This window comes from Dryobates pubescens, chromosome 5, assembly GCF_014839835.1.
Source record: "Dryobates pubescens isolate bDryPub1 chromosome 5, bDryPub1.pri, whole genome shotgun sequence".
Classification (NCBI taxonomy): Eukaryota; Metazoa; Chordata; class Aves; order Piciformes; family Picidae; genus Dryobates; species Dryobates pubescens.
In genome coordinates, this window is record NC_071616.1 from 1413192 (window position 1) to 1435295 (window position 22104).

Sequence of the window (22104 nt, forward strand, 5' to 3'; positions counted from 1 at the left end):
TGTGGATGGAGTCTGCCTGCACTTTGCCACCATCCCCCACAGCAAACTCCTGGCCAAGCTGTCAGCCCCTGGCTTGGGCAGCAGCTCTCTGAGCTGGGTGAGGAACTGGCTGGAGGCTGAGCCCAGAGAGTGGTGGTGAATGGTGCCACAGCCAGCTGGCAGCCAGGCACCAGTGCTGTGCCCCAGGGATCAGTGCTGGGCCCCAGCCTGTTCAATATCTTCATTGATGATCTGGAGGAGGGCATGGAGTCCATCAGCAGTAAATTTGCTGACGACACCAAGCTGGGGGCAGGAGTTGATCTGTTAGAGGGTAAGGAGAGCTCTGCAGAGGGACCTTGCCAGGCTGGATGGGTGGGAAGGAGGCCAAGGGCAGGAGATTTAATAAGGCTAAGTGCCAGGTGCTGCACATTGGCCACAGCAACCCCAGGCAGTGCCACAGGCTGGGGTCAGAGTGGCTGAGAGCAGCCAGGCAGAGAGGGACCTGGGGGTGCTGGTTGATAGTAGCTGAACAGGAGCCAGCAGTGTGCCCAGGTGGCCAAGAAGGCCAAGGGCATCCTGGCCTGCATCAGGAAGAGTGTGGCCAGCAGGAGCAGGGAGGTCATTGTGCCATGTGCTCAGCACTGCTCAGGCCACACCTTGAGTCCTGTGTCCAGTTCTGGGCCCCTCAGTTTAGGAAAGAGGTTGAGCTGCTGGAAGGTGTCCAGAGAAGGGCAACAAAGCTGGGGAGGGGTCTGGAGCACAGCCCTGGGAGGAGAGGCTGAGGGAGCTGGGGTTGCTTAGCCTGGAGAAGAGGAGGCTCAGGGGAGACCTTCTTGCTCTCTCCAACTCCCTGAAGGGAGGTTGTAGCCAGGTGGGGGTTGGTCTCTTCTCCCAGGCAGCCAGCACCAGAACAAGAGGACACAGTCTCAAGCTGTGCCAGGGGAGGTTTAGGCTGGAGGTGAGGAGAAAGTTCTACAGAGAGAGTGATTGCCCATTGGAATGGGCTGCCTGGGGAGGTGGTGGAATCCCCATCCCTGGAGGTGTTCAGGAGGAGCCTTGATGGGGTGCTGGGTGCCATGGGTTAGTTGTTTGGGTGGTGTTGGATTGGTTGATGGGTTGGACTTGATGATCTTGAAGGGCTCTTCCAACCTGGTCTATTCTGTTCTATTCTATTCTATCTCCCTTCAGGCAGCTGTAGACAGCCAGGAGGTCTCCCCTCAGCCTCCTCTGTTTCACACTACCCATCCCCAGCTCCTTCAGTCTCTCTCCATCAGATTTCTTCTCCAGGCCCTTCCCAGCTTCCTTGCCCTGCTCTGCCCTGGCTCCAGCACCTCCACATCTCTCTTGGAGTGAGATGCCCAAAGCTGGACACAGCACTGGAGGTGTGGCTGGAACAGCTGGGTTGCTGGTCACTGTGTGGCTTGCTGGTCAGCAGTGCTCAGGAGGGGGGGAGGTTGGGGCAGGTGGTGGCAGGAAGGGGAATGTCTTTGTGGTGGATCTCACAGCCTCTGCTGCCACTTGTTCAGGAGGGCCTGGGCTGAGCGTTGGTGTTGAGAGCAGCGGCAGCGGATGCCAGGCTCTCTGCTGAGGGTAGCTCTGCATCCAGCTCCTTTAGAGAGGAGCAAAGCCTGTGTTGAAACGATGGGAGGCTCAGGAGGAGTGTCAGCAGCGTCACAGTGAGAAGGATGTTCCCACCACCATTTGCACAGCCTGTTCTGGGGGGTGCTGCTGGAGCTCACCGATCCAGCGCTGCTACCAGCAGGCTCATGCTGTGCTGCCAGCGTGCAGCAGCACCTGGAGGCAGGCAGAGCCAGGCAAGAATGCTGGGACTCCTGAAGACTCAGTCTGGAGCCAGGGCTCCTGCCACACACGGGGGGTCTGCCCTGAGAGATGCAGGGCTGGCAGCCCTGAAGGGGCAGAGCCCCCTGCCTCGGGATGGCCTGATGCCCCCTGGAGCTGGCAGACAGGCTCGTGCTTGCTTGAAAGCCCTGCCCACTGCTTAAGGAAAGGAATGAATAAAAGAGCAGTTCTCCTGAGCACTCTGAGGCACAGCCTCTAGAAATCCCTCACCTCATTCCCCCCTTGAGGACACAGCCATTCCAGCATCCTTTGACAGCCAATGGTCCTTATGCCGTTGGCTAAAGTTAGGCTCCGTGGGCTTATGTGTTAGGCATTCATCCTCTCCGGGCTCCTCTGCCAAGCTGCAGAGGGCTGATGTCTCAGGAGAGCCATCTGAGTCCTCCCCCACAGCAGTTCTTTGCTGCCAGCAAACTCTGGGAGAACCTGGGGCCTCCTCAACTTGTGGATGAATGCTGGGGAGAGAAGGGCTAAGCGTGGGAGCCAACAGCAGCAGGCAGAGATCTCCATGGGCTGGAAGAGCTCAGGGGCCAAGAGCAGCTCTGTGATGGGTGAAGACAATAACTTCTGCCAGTCTGAGTTCAGAAAAGCTGGACCTGGAGCTGGAGGGCTTTGCAGAGGGCACCCCAGGAGCCAGCAGGAGCTGCTAAGCCGCTGGCGCTGGCTCCATCCCTGGCTCCTGTGCACTCCGCTCCCACAGGGCTCCAGCTCCTGCCAGCACGGTGCCCCTGCCCAGTGGCTTTCCTGCTGGGGTCACTCTTAATGCTGCTTCCTGCACAAAGCTGGGCCCCTTCACATCTGAGAGTGTTAGGAGATGACAGAGTTGCCCCTAGCTCTGCCCCTCACTCCCTGCTTGCCTCCAGGTGAATCACCTGACAGCCTCCCCAGCAGTAAAAGGCAGAGGGACACCACTTCTCTGAGAGCCTGGGAAACACAGGGGTGCTGAGCTTCCAGCACTGCTCTCCAGGGATGCTCAGGTGGCCACAGCAGCAGACCTGCCCTCCAGACTAAAGTTCCACCAAGAAAAGGAATGGGATCAAAGGAGAGGCTGACAGGCCAGAAGGCAAACCTGATGGGGCTTGGCTCTGCTGACTTCAGCAGGCTGGCCCCAGGCAGCAGCTGCCAAGCTTGGTGAGCTGCATGGAGTGGATGCAGCTGGAGCTGCCTGCAGTGTTCTGTTAGGATGGGTTCCCAGCAGTCAGCTTTCATGGCTGTTCTCTGCTGCTTTGGGGGGTAATTATTACTGTCTTAATCAGAGAGAGGGGGGAAAAAGCAACCCAAGAAACCCAAACTTCCACAAGCTCTGCAATGTTGTGCACCCTCCAGCAGCAGCATCTTGGAACTGTGATTTCTGGGGCTTCCACCTTCTCTGGCTCCAGAGCTCCTGCCAGCCACTGCCCTGGAGCCAGGAAACAGAATACAGAACCAACCAGGCTTTGAGCTCATCCAGTCCAGCCTCTCCCCCAGCACCATCTGATCAACTCAACCATGGCACCAAGGGCCTCAGCCAGGCTCTTCCTAAACACCTCCAGGGATGGGGACTCCACCACCTCCCTGGGCAGCACATCCCAATGGCCAATCTCTCTTGCTGGCAAGAACTTCTTCCTAATATCCAGCCTAAACCTCCCCTAGCACAGTCTGAGACTGTGTCCTCTTGTTCTGGTGCTGCTTGCCTGGGAGAAGAGACCAACCCCCACCTGGCTACAACCTCCCTTCAGGGAGTTGGAGAGAGCAATGAGGTCTCCCCTGAGCCTCCTCTTCTGCAGGCTAAGCAACCCCAGCTCCCTCAGCCTCTCCTCCCAGGGCTGTGCTCAAGGCCTCTCCCCAGCCTTGTTGCCCTTCTCTGGACACCTTCCAGCAGCTCAACCTCTTTCCTAACCTGAGGAGCCCAGAACTGGACACAGGACTCCAGGTGTGGCCTCACCAGTGCTGAGCACAGGGCACAATGACCTCCCTGCTCTGGCAGGCCAGGCTGCCCTTGGCCTTCTTGGCCACCTGGGCACACTGAGGATCCACACTGCAGTTGCTGAGGTTCCCTGTGCATCATTTCTCTGGCTCAGGTGCTGCTGTGGCATTTAGCTGCCTGCTGGGCCACAGTTGCATCAGCTGGAGCAAAGATGCCCAGGCTCTGCTCAGGGATGGCCAAGGACAGCACAAGGGGCACTGGGGGCAGGCTGGAGCAGAGGAGGTGCCAGGGGAACAGAAGGGAAACCTTTGTGAGGGTGCTGGAGCCTGGAGCAGGCTGCCCAGAGAGGTTGTGGAGTCTTCTGCTCTGGAGCCTTTCCATCCCCCCCTGGATGTGTTCCTGTGTGAGCTGCCCTGGGTGCTCTGCTCTGGCAGGGGGCTTGGGCTGGATGACCTCTGGAGGTGCCTCCCAGCCCCTAACATTCTGTGATTTAGGCTTTCTCCTGACAAAATGTCTCCTTTCTGAGATATTTACCTTTCTTCAGCTTCAGGCTCCATCAGGCTTTCTCTGACAGCCACTAGAGTGATTTGGCCAGGATGGTGGCACCTGGTGCCTGGAAGCAAGCCTACAGCTCTCTCTTCTGCTGCAGAAGACATCTGCTAGCCTTCCCAAGAGCAGAAGCTGCTCTGCCTGTTCCCAAGTGCAGTTTCTATGGCCACTTTCAGTGCTGGGTCTCCACTGAGCATGCCAGCACATGTTACACGAAGCAATATGCTGAGCACATAGCAAAATGCTCCCCAGAGCCACTGCTCAATGGCCAAAAGGAAACATCAGCACGGGGCAGCCTCTGCCCTGGGAACATGCACCAAGAGAGAATCACTGAGCAGGAGCAGCAGCACTCAAAAAGCCCTGCAAGCAAGCTGAGAACAAAACCCCACACAGTGGGGGGGGGGAGCACTTGCAGCTCCTCTGTCCAGATGGGCTAAAAATGGAATTGCCAAAGCTTTTATTAGTAGCAGCAGTGAGAGATGAAAACTGATGTCAGGCATGCAATTTATTATTGAAAGGCTGTGCAGAATTTAGAGCTGCTGCCTGATAGATGTGAGGAGTTGTCTAGAATGGAGCAGGGGAACTGGGGGGAGGAAGGCAGCAGAAGGAAATGATCTTCACTTCATAAAGGGACCCTGGGACAGAAGCAAGTGACAAATCTGTCAGGAAGGACTGGAAGGAGGTTGAGGCAAAGAATGGTTTGGGTTGGAAGGGACCTCTCCAGGGGCCATCCAGTCCAACCCCCTGCACTCAGCAGGGACATCCTCCCCTACAGCAGGCTGCTCACAGCCTCACCTTGAATAGCTCCAGGCAGGAGGCCTCAACCACCTCCCTGGGCAACCTCCTGCAGTGTCCCAGCAGCCTCCTGCTGCAGAACTTGCTGCTCACATCCAATCTCAATCTGCTCTGCTCTCATTCCAAACCATTGCCCCTGCTCCTGTCCCTGCAGGCCTTTGCCAACAGTCCCTCTGCAGCCTTCTTGTAGCCCCCTTCAGGTCCTGGCAGGCTGCTCTTAGGGCTGCCTGGAGCCTTCTCTTCTCCAGGCTGAACACCCCCAGCTCCCTCAGCCTGGCCTCCTGCAGAGCTGCTCCAGCCCCTGACCATCTTGGTGGCCTCCTCTGGAGCCTCTCCATCAGCTCCATGTCCTTGCTGTGCTGAGGGCTCCAGAGCTGGACACAGCCCTGCAGGAGAGGTCTCACAGAGCACAGCAGAGGGGCAGAATCCTCTCTCTCCATCTCTGGCCACACTGCTTTGGATGCAGCCCAGGCTGCCCTTGGCCTTCTGTGCTGCCAGCTCACACTGCTGGCTCCTGTCCAGCTTCTCAGCCACCAGCACCCCAAGCCCTTCTCTGCAGGGCTGCTCTCAATCTCACCCTCCCCCAGCCTGGACTGATCTTTAAGGTCTCTTCCAAGCCAAACCATTCAATGAGTCTCTGGGACACAAGGTTTAGTATCTACACAGTGATCCATGTCCTGTGTGTCTCTCACTTAGCCTGGCCATTTGCTATGGAGTGTGCTGCTGAAGGCCATGGTTTAGCCTTGGGAGAGTTGGATATTCCTCCCCCAGCCTGGACTGATCTGGAGTGATCCCAGAGATCCTTCAAGGTACAGGACCTTGCACTTTGCTTTCTCAGCCAGCTCTCCAGCCTGGCCAGGTGCCTCTGGATGCCTCCATCCTGTCCTTCAGACTGAGCAACCACAGCACTCAGCTTGGTGTCACCTGCAGACCTGCTGAGGGGGCCTCAGTCTCACTCTCTGTGCCATTGATGAAGATGTTGAACAGCCCTGGTCCCAGTACAGAGCCTTGAGGGACACCACTTGTCACCCATCTCCACCTGGACATTGAGCTGTTGACCACTACCCTCTGGATGCCACCACCCAGCCAATTCCTTGCCCACTGGACAGCTCCCCCATCAAATCCACATCTCTCCTGCTTAGAGAGCAGGGTGCTGAAGGGAGAAAAGTGTGGCTGAAGAGATCATCTATCTCACTGGAGATAAAATGAGCAGGAAGGCTATTTCTAGATGGCTGATAATTGTGACCTGAGGAATGGCTCCTGCTTATAAATGAAAAGGGAGAGCAATTGGCTCTGTTAATAATGGAACATTGTACTTAAAAAATCAGGAACTCACTGTGCCTCTGCTCTGGGTGTTGTCAGGCTGGGCAGTGTTGCCTGTGAGATGTGGAGCCATTTGAATGTTTCATGTGGGACAGAAATAGTCACAGAGTCACAGAGTGGTTTGGGCTGGAAGGGACCTTCAAGCTCAGCCATTTCCAGCCCCCTGCCCTGGGCAGGGACACCTCCCACCAGCCCAGGCTGCTCAAGGCCTCATCCAGCCTGGCCTTGAACACCTCCAGGCAGGAGGCAGCCACAGCCTCCCTGGGCAGCCTGTGCCAGAGTCTACCCATCCTCACTCAACAATTTCTCCTTCATCTCCAGTCTCAGTCTCTCCTCTCCCAGCTCAAAGCCATTGTCCCTCAGCCTGGCACTCTCAGCCCTTGTCCAAAGTCCCTCCCCAGCTCTCCTGGAGCCCCTTCAGGTGCTGCAAGGCTGCTCTGAGGTCTCCCTGGAGCCTTCTCTTCTCCAAGGTGATCTTTTTTTTCCCAAGACATCAAAGCAAGAAGCAAGAAAGGCCCTAGGTTTCCTTGGGAACCTGTGAGTGTCTGATGTGGAGACCTGAGGCAAGTCTGGGGTTTGTTGTGAGTGTTTGCCACAGCTCAGCATTTCTGCCGGAGGTGCCTGTAGCCACCTTGCCTTACACCTTCCCCCTGTGCTCTCCTGGAGCTGCACTGGGCTGGGGCACAGCAAACTGCAGGGGGGTTGGACTCTGTCTTAGGAGGCAGCTCTTCAGTGCCAGGGTGGGCAGACTCTGGAGCAGGCTGTGCAGAGAGGCTGTGAATGCCTCTTGCCTTGGGGCATTCAAAGCCAGATTGGATGAGGAGCATCCAATCTTGAGCAGCTGAGTCTGGTTGAGAGGCCTCCCTGCCCATGGCAGGAGGTTGGAGGAGGTGAGCTCTGAGGTCCCTTCCAGCCTGAGCCCTTCTAGGATTCAATGAAACCTCCCCTCAGGGCCTGAAGTGTTGCCTGCCTGCCTGCCTGCCTTTGTAGACTCCTTGTGGAACCTCCCAGGAGCAAGGTACCACAGCAGAACATGGAGAAATGGAACCCAGGCAGGTCTCTCAGCTCACAGTGGGCTTGCCAGTGCCCTCCTGTTCTCTCCCAGGGCTCTTCCTTGGCTTTTAATGATTTGTCATTTATCTGGAGCTTTCAAAGGATGAGACTCAGACAATTTGCCCCTGTGTCCTACTCTGCCTTTGCAAACCTTTGCCAAGCAGCTCTCCTCGAGCAAGTTCTTCATTTTACCCTGCCTGTACACACTTCTGTGTCTTCCTTTAAGCATTCTTCTGCATCCCTGCTGATTTTAGCTGTTAGATGCTCATCATTCTTAGCTTCTGCTGAGCAGGGTGCTCATTCTCAGCTCTCAGTCACTCTCAAGCTTGTGTTTCCCTAATGCTTGTTTCCCCTTTCCCTGAAACCTTCCCTGCTTTCCTATTGCTTTCTAGCTGTCAGTCCCCTGGTGTCTTTAGAGGCCTGGTGGCACCATGGCATGAAGAAGGGGATCAGCCTGACCCTCATGGAGTCTTTGGGTTGCTCAGCCCTTGAGCTAATGTCTTTCATATTTGGCTGTCCATTGCCATCTCCCAGCAGAATTCTGCAGCCACTTAGTCCACTTCCTGGGTTCCTGGTGGCTTTGTTCCTCTGTTTGCAGAGAGCAGGGTGCAGAGCCTGAGCACTGTAAGCTGAAACCCTGACACTCCTGGTGCCATTGTGGCAGGGCTGTCTCAAACCTTCCAGTCTGGGCTGAGCCCTGCTGGCTTCGTGCTGTGATCCATAGCCAATTCTCTCTGAAGCTCTCCACCTTGCCTTTTGCTTCTTCCTCTGTCTGCCTTGCAAGGAGCACCTCTGAGAGAAGAGGTGAGGCATTCCTCCTGTGGAAAGCTGGGCAGGGACTGCTCTTCAGAGGGCACAGCACTAGCAGAAGGGAGATGGTGGTCAGGCCTTTGAGTTGGGTAGGAGCTATGGATGCCAGCTCTCGCTTTGGCTGCTGCTGCTGTGCAGGCAGAAGGTCCTCCAGTGGCTCACCAAGAGACATGGCTTTCAGGCTAGCTGAGAACAGGGAGCTCTGCTCTGGCACTGAGGGCACACTGCAAGACTCAAACCCACATTCAATTTGTAGAGAGCAAGAACAAAGTCACAAAAGGCTCCAAAGGGACGTGAAACCCAGTGAGTGGCTGTGCCCCCAGTGGCAAGGTTGAAACAGCAGGACAGAGCATGAGGGAGGATCTTGTGCCAGGAGAGAGGAGACCAGCAGTGTCCAAAGGCATGAGCAACAAAAGGGACACATCTCTTCATAACACTGAACAGTGACTCTGTGACACGAGTGAGTGTCAGCTAATGCTCCTGGAGTCCCTGCAAGGAAAGGGTGCTCCCATTGCTTAGATGCAGCTGATGAAGCAACTTACCCATGGCCACAGTTCTATGGCTGTGATTAGATCCCATGACCTTCTGCCTCCATACCCTCTACTCTAGGCCATAGTTCCAGTGCTGAACAAATGTGTGCAGGAAATGCTGACTTGCCATCATAAATAGAACCAGAGCTGCTCCAGCTGGGGCACACTGGCACAGGGAACCCAAATCTGCTCTGGCAGCCAGAGCAAAGCAGAAGGACCAAGCCTCTGAACAGCTCAGGAGACTGAACAACAACAAATGCAGTTGAGGGTGCTGGGGGAAGGACACAAAAGCACCAAAACATTTGCTCTGCAGAGCTGAGCTGGACCACAAGCAAGCCAGGAAATTGTACTTAGGATAAGAACTATGAGTGATGCAGAGATGGCTCTGAGTGAGGCTGAGCAGAGGGCTGGAGCACCTCTCCTGTGAGCACAGACTGCAGGAGTTGGGGCTGTTCAGGCTGGAGAAGAGAAGGCTCCCAGGTGACCTCATTGTGGCCTTCCAGGATCTGAAGGGGGCTCCAAGAAGGCTGGGGAGGGACTGCTCAGGATCTCAGGCAGTGATAGGCCTAGGGGGAATGGAATGAAGCTGGAGGTGGGGAGATTCAGGCTGGAGGGGAGGAGGAAGTTCTTCCCCATGAGAGTGGTGAAGCCCTGGAATGGGTTGTCCAGGGAGGTGGTTGTGGCCCTGTCCCTGGAGGTGTTTAAGGCCAGGCTGGCTGAGGCTCTGGCCAGGCTGATCTAGTGTGGGGTGTCCCTGCCCATGGCAGGGGGGCTGGAACTGGATGATCCTTGTGGTCCCTTCCAACCCTGACTGATTCTGTGATCTTCTCATTTAATGAGCTGTGTGACTTACACTGACAGAGAGAAACAGAAATCACAGAATGGTTTGGCTTGGAAGGGACCTCCAGAGGCCATCCAGCCCAACCCCCTGCACTCAGCAGGGACATCCTCCCCTGCAGCAGGCTGCTCACAGCCTTCTCCAGCCTCACCTTCAACAGCTCCAGGCATGGAGCCTCAACCACCTCCCTGGGCAACCTCCTGCAGGGTCCCAGCAGCCTCCTGCTGCAGAACTTGTTCCTCTCAACCAATCTCAATCTGCTCTGCTCTCATTCCAAACCATTGCCCCTGGGCCTGTCCCTGCAGGCCTTTGCCAACAGTCCCTCTGCAGCCTTCTTGTAGCCCCCTTCAGGTCCTGGCAGGCTGCTCTTAGGGCTGCCTGGAGCCTTCTCTTCTCCAGGCTGAACACCCCCAGCTCCCTCAGCCTGGCCTCCTGCAGAGCTGCTCCAGCCCCTGACCATCTTGGTGGCCTCCTCTGGAGCCTCTCCATCAGCTCCATGTCCTTGCTGTGCTGAGGGCTCCAGAGCTGGACACAGCCCTGCAGGAGAGGTCTCAAAGAGCAGAGCAGAGGGGCAGAATCCTCTCTCTCCATCTCTGGCCACACTGCTTTGGATGCAGCCCAGGCTGCCCTTGGCCTTCTGTGCTGCCAGCTCACACTGCTGGCTCCTGTCCAGCTTCTCCCCCACCAGCACCCCAAGCCCTTCCCTGCAGGGCTGCTCTCAATCTCATCCTCCCCCCAGCCTGGCCTTATCTTTAAGGTCTCTTCCAAGCCAAACCATTCAATGAGTCTCTGGGACACAAGGTTTAGTATCTACACAGTGATCCATGTCCTGTGTGTCTCTCACTTAGCCTGGCCATTTGCTATGGAGTGTGCTGCTGAAGGCCATGGTTTAGCCTTGGGAGAGTTGGATATTCAAGGCCTGGCTGGAGAAGGCTGTGAGCAGCCTGCTCTAGTGGAGGATGTCCCTGCTGGCTGCAGGGGGGTTGGACTGGATGCCCTTTGGAGGTTCCTTCCAACCCAAACCCTTCTATGGTGCTATGGTTCTGTGATTTACTGCTCGCAATAGTGAAGCAGAGCCTGGTCTGTAAGTGCTGTCCCAGCAGAGCCATCCCTGGGGACAGGGCAAAGACTAAGGCTGATTTTTAATGTGATGATGATAGTGTCTGATCCACCCAAACAGTTGTGCTTGACCATTGCAGTGAGGTTATCAGGCAGGACCCAGAGGCAGGGAATTGGAAGGTATTTCAGTGTAAGGCTTTTAAGGATCTGAATTTCTTTTCTTGCCCAGGCATGGTAGCTCCTTCCAAACTCCTGTTGGGCTGGGAAGAACTTCCAACACCAACCCTGAGAGCAGGGGAGCCCTGCTGATAGGGAAACACACACAGATGAGCACTTAGCCCTCCTGAGTGTGCTTGGCCAAGCAGTGCTTGTGTCAGAGTGTGCAGAACTGCTGGCTAAGGAGCTTGCTAAAGATCAGCATATTGCTGTCTGGTAACCCCAGGACCTGGGAGTCCTGCTGGGTAACAAGTTACCCATGGGGCAGCAATGTGCCCTGGGGGCCAAGAAGGCCAAGGGGGTCCTGGGGTGTATTAAGAAGAGTGTGTGCAGCAGAGCCAGGGAGGTTCTCCTCCCCCTCTGCTCTGCCCTGGGGAGACCTCACCTGGAATACTGCATCCAGCTCTGGGCTGCCCAGCTCAGGAGGGACAGGGATCTGCTGGAGAGAGTCCAAGGGAGGGCTCCAAGGATGCTGAAGGGACTGCAGCACTGCCTGGGGAGGAGAGGCTGAGAGCCCTGGGGCTGTTCAGTCTGCAGGGGAGAAGACTGAGGGGGGACTTAATCAATGTCTATCAATATCTGAGGGCTGGGGGTCAGGAGGGAGGGAACAACCTCTGCTCAGCTGCACCCTGGGATAAGGGCAAGGGGCAATGGATATGAACTCCAGCACAGGAGATTCCACCTCAACATGAGGAGGAACTTCTGCCCTGTGAAGAAGAAGGCTGCCCAGAGAGGTTGTGGAGTCTCCTTCTCTGGAGCCTTCCCAGCCCTGTCTGGATGTGTTCCTGTGTGCCCTGTGCTGGGTTCCATGCTCCTGCTCTGGCAGGGGGGGTTGGACTGGATGATCTCTTTGGGTGCCTTCCAAGCCCTGACATGCTGTGGGCTGTGCTCTTACCTCCTCTGCCCGGTTAATTGTGGCCGGTGGTTGTTTCATTGCTCTGTTTTGTTTCTCCTGTCGCTGTTCTGTGTAAAGAATCACCTCACCACAGTCCTGTTTTTGTAATAAAGTGGATTTTTCTGAAATATCTGAACTGTCAGTGGTGATGTGTAGGACTCCAGGTGCTCCTGCTCATGGTACTGTGGAAGGAGATGACTTTAAATACGGGGCCCAGGTTTACTTCAAGTGCAACGCAGGGTACAGCTTGCAAGGCAGCCGGGTGGCCTCCTGCCAGCTCGATGGGATTTGGTCAGCACCTCAGCCTCACTGTGGTAAGGTCACTTTAAGTTCTCTTTCTTCTGAACTGTTTCAGCCAATGCCTCCCTGTGGAGCTCCAGTATCCCACTCTGCTGTGGAGCGTGGCAGCTCCCTGCCATAACCTGATGCTCTTTTCTCTTCCTTCTCCTCTAAGAAGCAGCAGGGGTTCTTTGGAGGCCAGGCCTGGGAGGCTTCCTTGCCCAAAGGGCTGGCTGAAGCATGAAATGACTGCAAAACTGTCTCCTCAAAGCCTTCAGGCCTGCATGCTTCTTGCAGGAAGGTGGAGAATGTCTGGGACCAAACCCAAGGGAGAGGCTTTGTGCCGCAGGGAATGGCTGCTGCCATGACTGTGTACCCCTGAGACCTGCTCTGCAGATGGCTGCTGTGCCCCACAGCAGACTGCTGGCCAAGCTGTCAGCCCCTGGCTGGGACAGCAGCTCTCTGAGCTGGGTTAGGAACTGGCTGGAGGCTGAGCCCAGAGAGTGGTGGTGAATGGTGCCACAGCCAGCTGGCAGCCAGGCACCAGTGGTGTGCCCCAGGGATCAGTGCTGGGCCTCAACCTGTTCAGTATCTTGATTGATGATCTGGAGGAGGGGATGGAGTCAGTCATCAGCAAGTTTGAAGATGACACCAAGCTGGGGGCAGATGTTGGTCAGTTAGAGGGCTGAAGGGCTCTGCAGAGGGACCTCGACCGACTGGACAGAGGCCAACAGGATGGCATTCAACAAGCCCAAGTGCCAGGGGCTGTACTTTGGCCACAGCAACCCCAGGCAGAGCTACAGGCTGGGGGCAGAGTGGCTGAGAGCTGCCAAACAGAGAGGGACCTGGGGGTGCTGATTGACAGCTGCCTGAACATGAGCCAGCAGTGTGCCCAGGTGGCCAAGAAGGCCAAGGGCATCCTGGCCTGCAGCAGGAAGAGTGTGGCCAGCAGGAGCAGGGAGGTCATTGTGCCCTGTGCTCAGCACTGCTGAGGCCACACCTTGAGTCCTGTGTCCAGTTCTGGGCTCCTCAGGTTAGGAAAGAGGTTGAGCTGCTGGAAGGTGTCCAGAGAAGGGCAACAAAGCTGGGGAGGGGTCTGGAGCACAGCCCTGTGAGGAGAGGCTGAGGGAGCTGGGGTTGCTTAGTCTGGAGAAGAGGAGGCTCAGGGGTGACCTTCTTGCTCTCTCCAACTGCCTGAAGGGAGGTTGTAGCCAGCTGGGGGTTGGTCTCTTCTCCCAGGCACCCAGCACCAGAACAAGAGGACAGTCTCAAGCTGTGCCAGGGGAGGTTTAGGCTGGAGGTGAGGAGAAAGTTCTTCACAGAGCGAGTTGTTCGCCATTGGGATGTGCTGCCCAGGGAGGTGGTGGAGGTGTTCAAGAGGGGATTGGATGTGGCACTTGGTGCCACACTCAATATATGACAGCAAGGCAAGGACAGCACAGATTGCTGCAAGCTGATCCCTGACAGCAAGAAAATACTCATCTAGATGGACCTCTGGCAGAAGGGAAGTTGTGAGCAGGAGAGTCCAGGAGCAAAGGGACAGGAAAGGATGCCCTGAGGGACTCAAGGATCTTATAGGTCTTTTCCAACAGAAACAGAATCACTGTTCTGTGGTTCCTGTAGCCTTTAGCTGCTACCAAGTTGTCAGTCTCTTGAGGTTCACCAGTGAGAGAGCCTGTGGGGTACAGAGAAGAAAAATGGAGCCAAATTAAGAGGAATAGAATAGAATAGAATAGAATAGAATAGAATAGAATAGAATAGAATAGAATAGAATAGAATAGAATAGAATAGAATTAACCAGGTTGGAAGAGACCTTGGAGATCATCAAGGGCAACCTCTCACCCAACACCATCTGATCAACTAACCCATGGCACCAAGCACCCCATCCAGTCTCCTCCTAAACACCTCCAGGGTTGAGGACTCCACCACCTCTCTGGGCAGCACATTCCAGTGGCAAATTTCTCTTTCTATGAAGAACTTCTTCCTAACATCCATCCTAAACCTCCCCTGGCACAGCTAGAGACTGTGTCCTCTTGTTCTGGGGCTGGCTGCCTGGGAGAAGAGATCAACCTCCAGCTGGCTACAACCTCCCTTCAGGGAGTTGGAGAGAGCAAGAAGGTCTCCCCTGAGCCTCCTCTTCTCCAGGCTAAGCAACCCCAGCTCCCTCAGCCTCTCCTCACAGGGCTGTGCTCCAGACCCCTCCCCAGCCTTGTTGCCCTTCTCTGGACACCTTCCAGCAGCTCAAAGTCCTTCTTAAACTGAGGGGGAGGAGGAGACAGGGCTCTGCTTCTCCCTTGCTCCTGCTTGAAGGCAAGTCCTGTTTGTCTCCAGAATGGGACTCATGGAGAAGTATTTGAGTGCATATATATATATATAACCTTCAGTATCTGCTGAAGTGCAGTGTGATTAAGGAAAGCACTGAAATATGTGCTTAGCTTGAAGCCTGCACTCAAGGTGAAGAGCTCCTCACTGAGCTTGCACTGCTGCAGATAGCTCTGTGCTTACAGCTGGGGCTGGCTCTGCCTGCTGACAGCAGGAGCTGGAGCAGGACAGGGCCATCCCTGTGCCCTGCAACTGTGCTGATTCCACAGCCGTGGAACTGCTCTGTTCCATGGGGGTGAGCTTGTGAAGTGAGGCCCAGCAGGCAGTGAGGCTGGAGCCAGGATGTGGAGAAGTCATTTCTGGTCAGTTACAGAATTGTCAGTGTTGGAAGGGACCTCAGTGATCATCCACTTCAACCCCCCCTGCCCTGTGCTGGGACATTTTCCACGGGATCAGGTTGCTCACTTTTTGTGCTGTTGTTGCCATGCAGTTTGCCAGCCAAGCAACATCTCCTGGCAGGAGAAGACAAACAAGCAGCAGCAACATGCTTGGGTTGTGGCCCTTAAACCCTTGCATGCAAAGAACATAGAATCACTGAATTGTCAGGGTTGGAAGGGACCTCAAGGCTCAGCCAGTCCCAACCCCCTGCCATGGGCAGGGACACCTCACACCACAGCAGGTTGCTCACAGCCACCTCCAGCCTGGCTGCAAACACCTCCAGCCAGGAGGCTGCCACCACCTCCCTGGGCAGCCTGTGCCAGGCTCTCACCACCCTCATGGGCAACAACTTCTTCCTCACAGCCAATCTCAATCTCCCCACTTCTAGTTTTGCTCCATCCCCCCCAGTCCTATCACTCCCTGACACCCTCAAAAGTCCCTCCCCAGCTTTCTTGTGGCCCCTTTCAGATCCTGGAAGGCCACAAGAAGTTCTCCTCAGAGGTTGGTATGGCTCAGGCTGCTCAGCTTTCCTTAAGCAAAGCAGCACCAACACTACCTGTCCAAAGTGGCTGCTCACTGGTGAGGGTGGGACGAGGCAGCAGACAGAGGAGCTGAGCAGAGCTGCCTGTAACTGCCAACCTGACAGGAAAAGCCAGGTGAAATCCAAAAGGAAAAACCAAACCAAACCAAACCAGCAACAACAACAACAACAAACCCCCCCCACCCCAACACAAAACCCCCACAAACAAAGAAAAAAGCCCCAACACCACCCCCAAAAAACCCCCAAATCAAACCAACCCAACCAACCACCACCACCAAAAATGGACCTGTGCAGCTGCTAAAGAGAGAGAGCAAAAGAGGGGGGGGAAACCTAGAAGGCAAAGCATTTCTTAGCATCACACAGGGAATGCTGACAGCCAGGCTGAGGCCAACAATTTCTGTCTGTTGACAGAAACCATCCCTGGAGGTGTTCAAGAGGGGCTTGGATGTGGCACTTGGAGCCATGGTTTAGTTAGTGAGGAGGTGTTGGGTGCCAGGTTGGACTTGCTGATCTCTGAGGTCTCTTCCAACCTTGTTGATTCTGTGATTCTAGGACAAAACCAACCCCAAACACAACAACAAATAAGAAGGGGGAAATATTGGGAAGGAGGAAGCAAAAGAGGTTTCTATGCAGAGCCCAGCAGGAGAAGCTTTGCATATGAGCTGGTTAGCAGAAGTAAAAGCATCTCTGTAAGCTCTCCCTCAGCTCCCATCCTTCCCTTGCTCTCAGTGCTGGGAAACCAAAATGAAAGCAGACATAACCCCAGAATGAGACAGTCTGCTTCTATTAGCTGAGCCCAGGGAGCTGTTGAAAGGAGAGAAAAGGGAAGAGAATGCCAAGGGCCTGCTCCCTGCAGACAGCTTAAGTGCATCCTTTAAGGTGAGCTCTTGACAACCTCATGAGGTTCAACAAGAGCAAGGGCAAGGTCCTGCAGCTGGGGCAGGGCAATCCCAGGCACTGATACAGGCTGGGCAGGGACTGGCTGCAGAGCAGCCCTGAAGGAAAGGCCTTGGGGGTGCTGGGGGAGGAGAAGCTCAGCAGGAGCCAGCAGGGAGCACTTGCAGCCCAGGGAGCCAAGCAGAGCCTGGGCTGCAGCAAGAGAAGTGTGGCCAGCAGGGCTAGGGAGGGGATTCTGCCCCTCTGCTCCACTCTGATGAGACCACAGCTGCAGCTCTGGGGCCAGCTCTGGAGCCTCTGTGCCAGGAAGGATCTGGAGCTGCTGGAAGGTGTCCAGAGAAGGGCCACGAGGAGGAGCAGAGGGCTGGAGCTGCTCTGCTCTGGAGACAGCCTGAGGGAGTTGGGGTTGTGCAGGCTGGAGAGGAGAAGGCTCCCAGGAGACCTCATTGTGGCCTTCCAGGATCTGCAGGGGGCTGCAAGAAAGCTGGGGAGGGACTTTGGAGGGTGTCAGGGAGGGATAGGACTGGGGGGATGGAGCAAAACTAGAAGTGGGGAGATTGAGATTGGCTGTGAGGAAGAAGTTGTTGCCCAGGAGGGTGGTGAGAGCCTGGCACAGGCTGCCCAGGGAGGTGGTGGAAGCCTCCTGCCTGGAGGTGTTTGCAGCCAGGCTGGAGGTGGCTGTGAGCAACCTGCTGTGGTGTGAGGTGTCCCTGCCCATGGCAGGGGGGTTGGCACTGGCTGAGCCTTGAGCTCCCTCCCAGCCCTGACAATCCTGTGACCCTATGAAGGTATCCCTTCCAACCTAAGCCATTCCCTGAACCTGTTCGTGTGCAGGGGATACCAACATCACGTCAAGCCCAGGTTCTCTTTCACTCTTTCCAGCTACTTTTGAGTGGGTTTTTTTTTAACAGTTTGAGAATCCTAACACTGTTAACCAACTGAGGCTCTTTAGGTGAAGACTGAAGGCTGTTTTGTCTGTGCAGTCATGTGCATGTTAGCACTGATGCTCTAATATTTGATCTTCTCAAAGGCAGAGCTCCCAGGTGGGTCTTGCAGTGGAGGTTGTGTCGGAAATGTGATGGGTGGAAGGAATGATGTGAAGCTGGTTAAATGCTTGGGGTTTGTTTTGGTTTTGACTTCTTCTTCCCCCCCCCTATCATTAGTTCTAGATGAGAAAACCTGCTCAGATCCTGGTGGGCCACTCAATGGCTACAGAAGAGTGGTGGACGACACGGGGCTCATAAACGGGCACTACGCCAAAGCCGGCACGGTCCTGGCTTTCTTCTGCAACAACTCCTATGTGCTCAGTGGGAACGAGCAGAGGACCTGCCAGGAGAGTGGAGAGTGGTCAGGGAAGCAGCCCATCTGCATCAAAGGTACTTCCCAATCTCTTTTGGGTTCATACCACAGCTCACCTGGGCTGGGGGATTGACTGGAGTTCGGTTTCCATCGGTATTGCTGAGAATAAGCTCTCTGACCCCTGATGATCTGGAGGAGGGCACTGGGTCCATCATCAGTAAGTTTTCTGGTGACACCAAGCTGGGGGCAGGTGTGTTAGAGGGCAGGAGAGCTCTGCAGAGGGACCTTATGGAATCATAGAATCAATAAGGCTGGAAAAGACCTCAGAGATCATCAAGTCCAACCTATCAGCCAACACCTCCTGACAACTAACCCATGGCTCCAAGTGCCACATCCAAGCCTTTTGTGAACACCTCCAGGGATGGGGACTCCACCACCTCCCTGGGCAGCACATCCCAGTGGCCAATTACTCTTTCTGGGAAGAGCTTTCTCCTCACCTCCAGCCCTGCCAGGCTGGACAGATGGGTAGAGTCCACCAGGATGGCATTGAACAAATCCAAGTGCCAGGGGCTGCACTTTGGCCACAGCAACCCCAGGCAGAGCTACAGGCTGGGGTCAGAGTGGCTGAGAGCAGCCAGGCAGAGAGGGACCTGGGGGTGCTGATTGACAGCCACCTAAACTTGAGCCAGCAGTGTGCCCAGGGGGCCAAGAAGGCCAATGGCATCCTGGCCTGCAGCAGGAACAGTGTGGCCAGCAGGAGCAGGGAGGTCATTGTGCCCTGTGCTCAGCACTGGTTAGGCCACATCTTGAGTCCTGTGTCCAGTTCTGGGCTCCTCAGGTTAGGAAAGAGGTTGAGCTGCTGGAAGGTGTCCAGGGAAGGGCAAGAAAGCTGGGGAGGGGTCTGGGGCACAGCCCTGGGAGGAGAGGCTGAGGGAGCTGGGGTTGCTTAGCCTGCAGAAGAGGAGGCTCAGGGGAGACCTTCTTGTTCTCTCCAACTCCCTGAAGGGAGGTTGTAGCCAGGTGGGGGTTGGGCTCTTCTCCCAGGCAGCCAGCAGCAGAACAAGAGGACACAGTCTCAAGCTGTGCCAGGGGAGGTTTAGGCTGGAGGTGAGGAGAAAGTTCTTCCCAGCAAGAGAGATTGGCCCTGGGAATGTGCTGCCCAGGGAGGTGGTGGAGTCACCATCCCTGGAGGTGTTCAAATAAGGCTTGGATGTGGCACTTGGAGCCATGGATTGGTTGTCAGGGGGTGTTAGGTATTAGGTAATAGGTTGGCCTTGCTGATCTCTGAGGTCTCTTCCAGCCTGGTTGAGTCTATGTTTCTATGCTGCTGGGTACCTTGCCAGCGCTGCTGGCTGCTCAGCTCAGCCAGGCAAGATGCCAGCGCTTCCAGGAGGTGTTTCCATCTCTAAGTGTGGAAGGGAACGTTCCCTGAGACCCTTACTGCCCTCATTCTGTGTGAGATCAAAATCCAAGGAGATAAGGAAGGAACGGAAATAGAAGGAAATAATTGCCCCAGAGCTGCTGTCACAGGGCCCAGCTCTCCTCTCCCAACTCCTTTAAGCCCGTCATGAGTGGAAAAGGCTGAGCCTGGAGACTGCAGCCTTGAAGGTTTGGTTCAGAAAACCACTTGAGGACGTGCCTCAGCTATCCATATTCATCAAAACACAGCATTAGATGTTTTGCTGGAAAAGGGAGTGACACAGCTGACCTGCAGGCACTCTGGAGCAGGGCTGGAGCTCTGAAAGGATGAATGGATATGTTGTGCTGGGGAGCTGCCAACTTCATTTCCCCCAAGCTATTGTTCAACACAGATTTGAGTGGATTGCTTGTTGCAACTGAAGCCCTGCTAATATATCCCTGTCCCTGGAGCAGTTAGCTTTGATCTCTTCATTGAGGAGGAAATCCTCTCTCCCTGTGGGGCATGCCATGCTCTGGGGAGAGCAGCACCTCTATGGATGAGGATCATATGTGGAAAGCATCATTACTGATGCTAGCCTGGATAGTGACACAGAGGCCAACACAGGCAGCAATCACAAAGAGCTGGCTGTTGCTGGGTCCCACACATGCAAACAGACAAACCCCATCCTGCAGCATTCCTTCCCTCTGCTGCCTGCAGCAGGAAAGAGATGCTGGGAGAGCTGTCTGAACTGATTAACCTGAATATTCTGTCCTGCTCCTGAAGTGAACCAAACTGAAACACAAAGTCAGAAATCCCAGCCCTCCCTTGTGTTATTTTGTGCATCTGCAGGTAACTCTGAGGTGTTCCTTGGAAGCTCAGTCTCCAGGGCTCAAGAAAGAGCCTCTTAAAAGTCTGTAGCACCCTGCAGCCTTTCTCTGCCTGCCAAGGCACTGAGATGAGCTGGGTATGGCAATCAACTCCTTTCACTGTAATTCCATGATTACAGAAGCTTGCTCAGGTGTCAAGCCCCCAGCTGTGGCAGTGCAGATCTGGCATTCAGACACACTGAGAGGCAAAAGTCTTCCTCCCTGGCTGGCAGTGCCAGCACAGAAGACACTCACTCACTCCTGCCACAGTCAATGGCATGGCTCTGGTGGACTGTGGGCAAGTATTTTTGCAAGGCTTTCTGGTTTAGGGCCTAGCTTGGTTTTGATGCATGCAGTTTTCTACCTCTGTTCTTAATCCAGTGCACTAAAGCTAGTGAGAGGGCAGAGAGGGTGGGAAGTGTAACACTTGAGCTGTGCATGTGCAAAAAGTCCTCTGCAACCTTGTGGTTTTGTTTTTCCTAGCCTGCAGAGAGCCAAAGATCTCTGACCTGGTGAGACAGAAAGTGCTTCCAATGCAGGTTCAGTCCAGGTGAGAATGCAACATCTCAGCTACATCTGAAAGCACTACAACTATGATTGCTTTTCCCTTCCTCTCCTTTCCAGCCATTGCCACAGCTCCACTGGTAACAGAGGCAGCGCTGGGAGGGGAGGTGTGATGGAGCTGCTGGATGCAGCCAGCAGGAAATGCACAGCTACAGCTTGTGCAAACCTCTGGGTGATGCAGGAAGTAGGACTGCAAGCTTGCAACAGGCAATGGGCACAGCCTGAGAAAGTTCCTTGGGGCTAAGGAAGTCATAAAGGAGGGAAGAGTGTCCTGAGTGTCATGAGTGTCATTGGGGCCCTCAGTTTTAGAAGGACATTGAGAGACTTGAAGGTGTCCAGAGAAGGGCAACAAGGCTGGGGAGGGGTCTGGAACACAGCCCTGGGAGGAGAGGCTGAGGGAGCTGGGGTTGCTTAGCCTGCAGAAGAGGAGGCTCAGGGGAGACCTCATTGCCCTCTACAACTCCCTGAAGGGAGGCTGTAGCCAGGTGGGGATTGGTCTCTTCTCCCAGGCAAGCAGCACCAGAACAAGAGGACACAGTCTCAAGCTGTGCCAGGGGAGGTTCAGGCTGGATGTTAGGAAGAAATTCTTCCCAGAGAGAGTTGTTTGCCATTGGGATGTGCTGCCTGGGGAGGTGGTGGAGTCCCCATCCCTGGAGGTGTTCAGGAGGGGATTGGATATGGCACTTGGAGCCATGGTTTAGTAGTCAGGAGGTGCTGGGTGATAGGTTGGACTTGATGATCTCTGAGGTTGATTCTGTGATTCCATGAGTGAGGAAAGCATCAGGAGAGAAGGGGTCACAGCCATGCAAGCTGCTCCCATTATGTTCTCCACCCAAAGCACTACAGTATAGATGTGTTTGGGCTGGCCATGGGGGAGAGGAGGAAGTAAGGGGGTAGGGGAGGAAGGAATGAAGGGCTGGATCCCATCTGGATGTACCCTTCTGCTGGGTTCTTGAAAGAAGCCTGATCTGAGTCAGTTCTGCTGCTATCTTCAGGTTCTTTTTTTGGCCAAGCAGCAATTTCTCATGTCAGGTTTTTCTTTTTTTGGAGTCCATGACTCATTTATCTTTAGATGCAGTGCAAGAACTGTCCTCATCCTTGGTCTTAAGAACCAAAGCCCAGGAGTGAAAGGAAGCACTTTGGCTGCACTGGAAGCATGACAGTGAGGGTGTGGAGACACTGGCACGGGTTGCCCAGGGAGGTTGTGGATGCCCCCTCCCTGGAGGTGTTCAGGGCCAGCTGGATGAGGCCTTGAGCAAGCTGGGCTGGTGGGAGGTGTCCCTGCCCATGGCTGAGGGCTGGATCTGGATGATCTTTAATGTACCTTCCAACCCAAACCATTCTATGACTCTGCAGCAGCCATACTGGGTCAGACTCAAGATCCAGCTCAGGCCATGTTGTGCCTCTGGCAGTAGCCAGCAGCAGACACCTACAGAAGGCTTCAGGAATGAGGCATGCAGGTACTTCCCACCCACTAACCAGCTCTGGGATGTGTCATTGTAGAGGTGACCCTGGGAAGCCATCAGGAGGTTTGAGTAACCATCAGGGGATATTTCTTGAACCTGATCTCCTTCCATGCCCAGGTGACTGCCTGGTGGATGTGGGGCAGGCTGTGGATGTAGTCTGCCTGGACCTCAGCAAGGCCTTTGACACCATCCCCCACAGCAAACTGCTGGCCAAGCTGTCAGC

General features: G+C 55.0%; 1 protein-coding gene across 1 annotated transcript in view; it reads left to right on the plus strand.

Moving 5' to 3' along the window:
- The window catches only part of PAMR1 (peptidase domain containing associated with muscle regeneration 1), a 115957-nt gene that overhangs the window by 82692 nt on the left and 11161 nt on the right, over nucleotides 1–22104 (plus strand). Inside the window, exons 7-9 of the mRNA XM_054161408.1 lie at nucleotides 11954–12124; nucleotides 17451–17663; nucleotides 20335–20401. Coding sequence (XP_054017383.1) covers nucleotides 11954–12124; nucleotides 17451–17663; nucleotides 20335–20401 — 451 coding nt within the window. The remainder of the gene's footprint in view (nucleotides 1–11953; nucleotides 12125–17450; nucleotides 17664–20334; nucleotides 20402–22104) is intronic.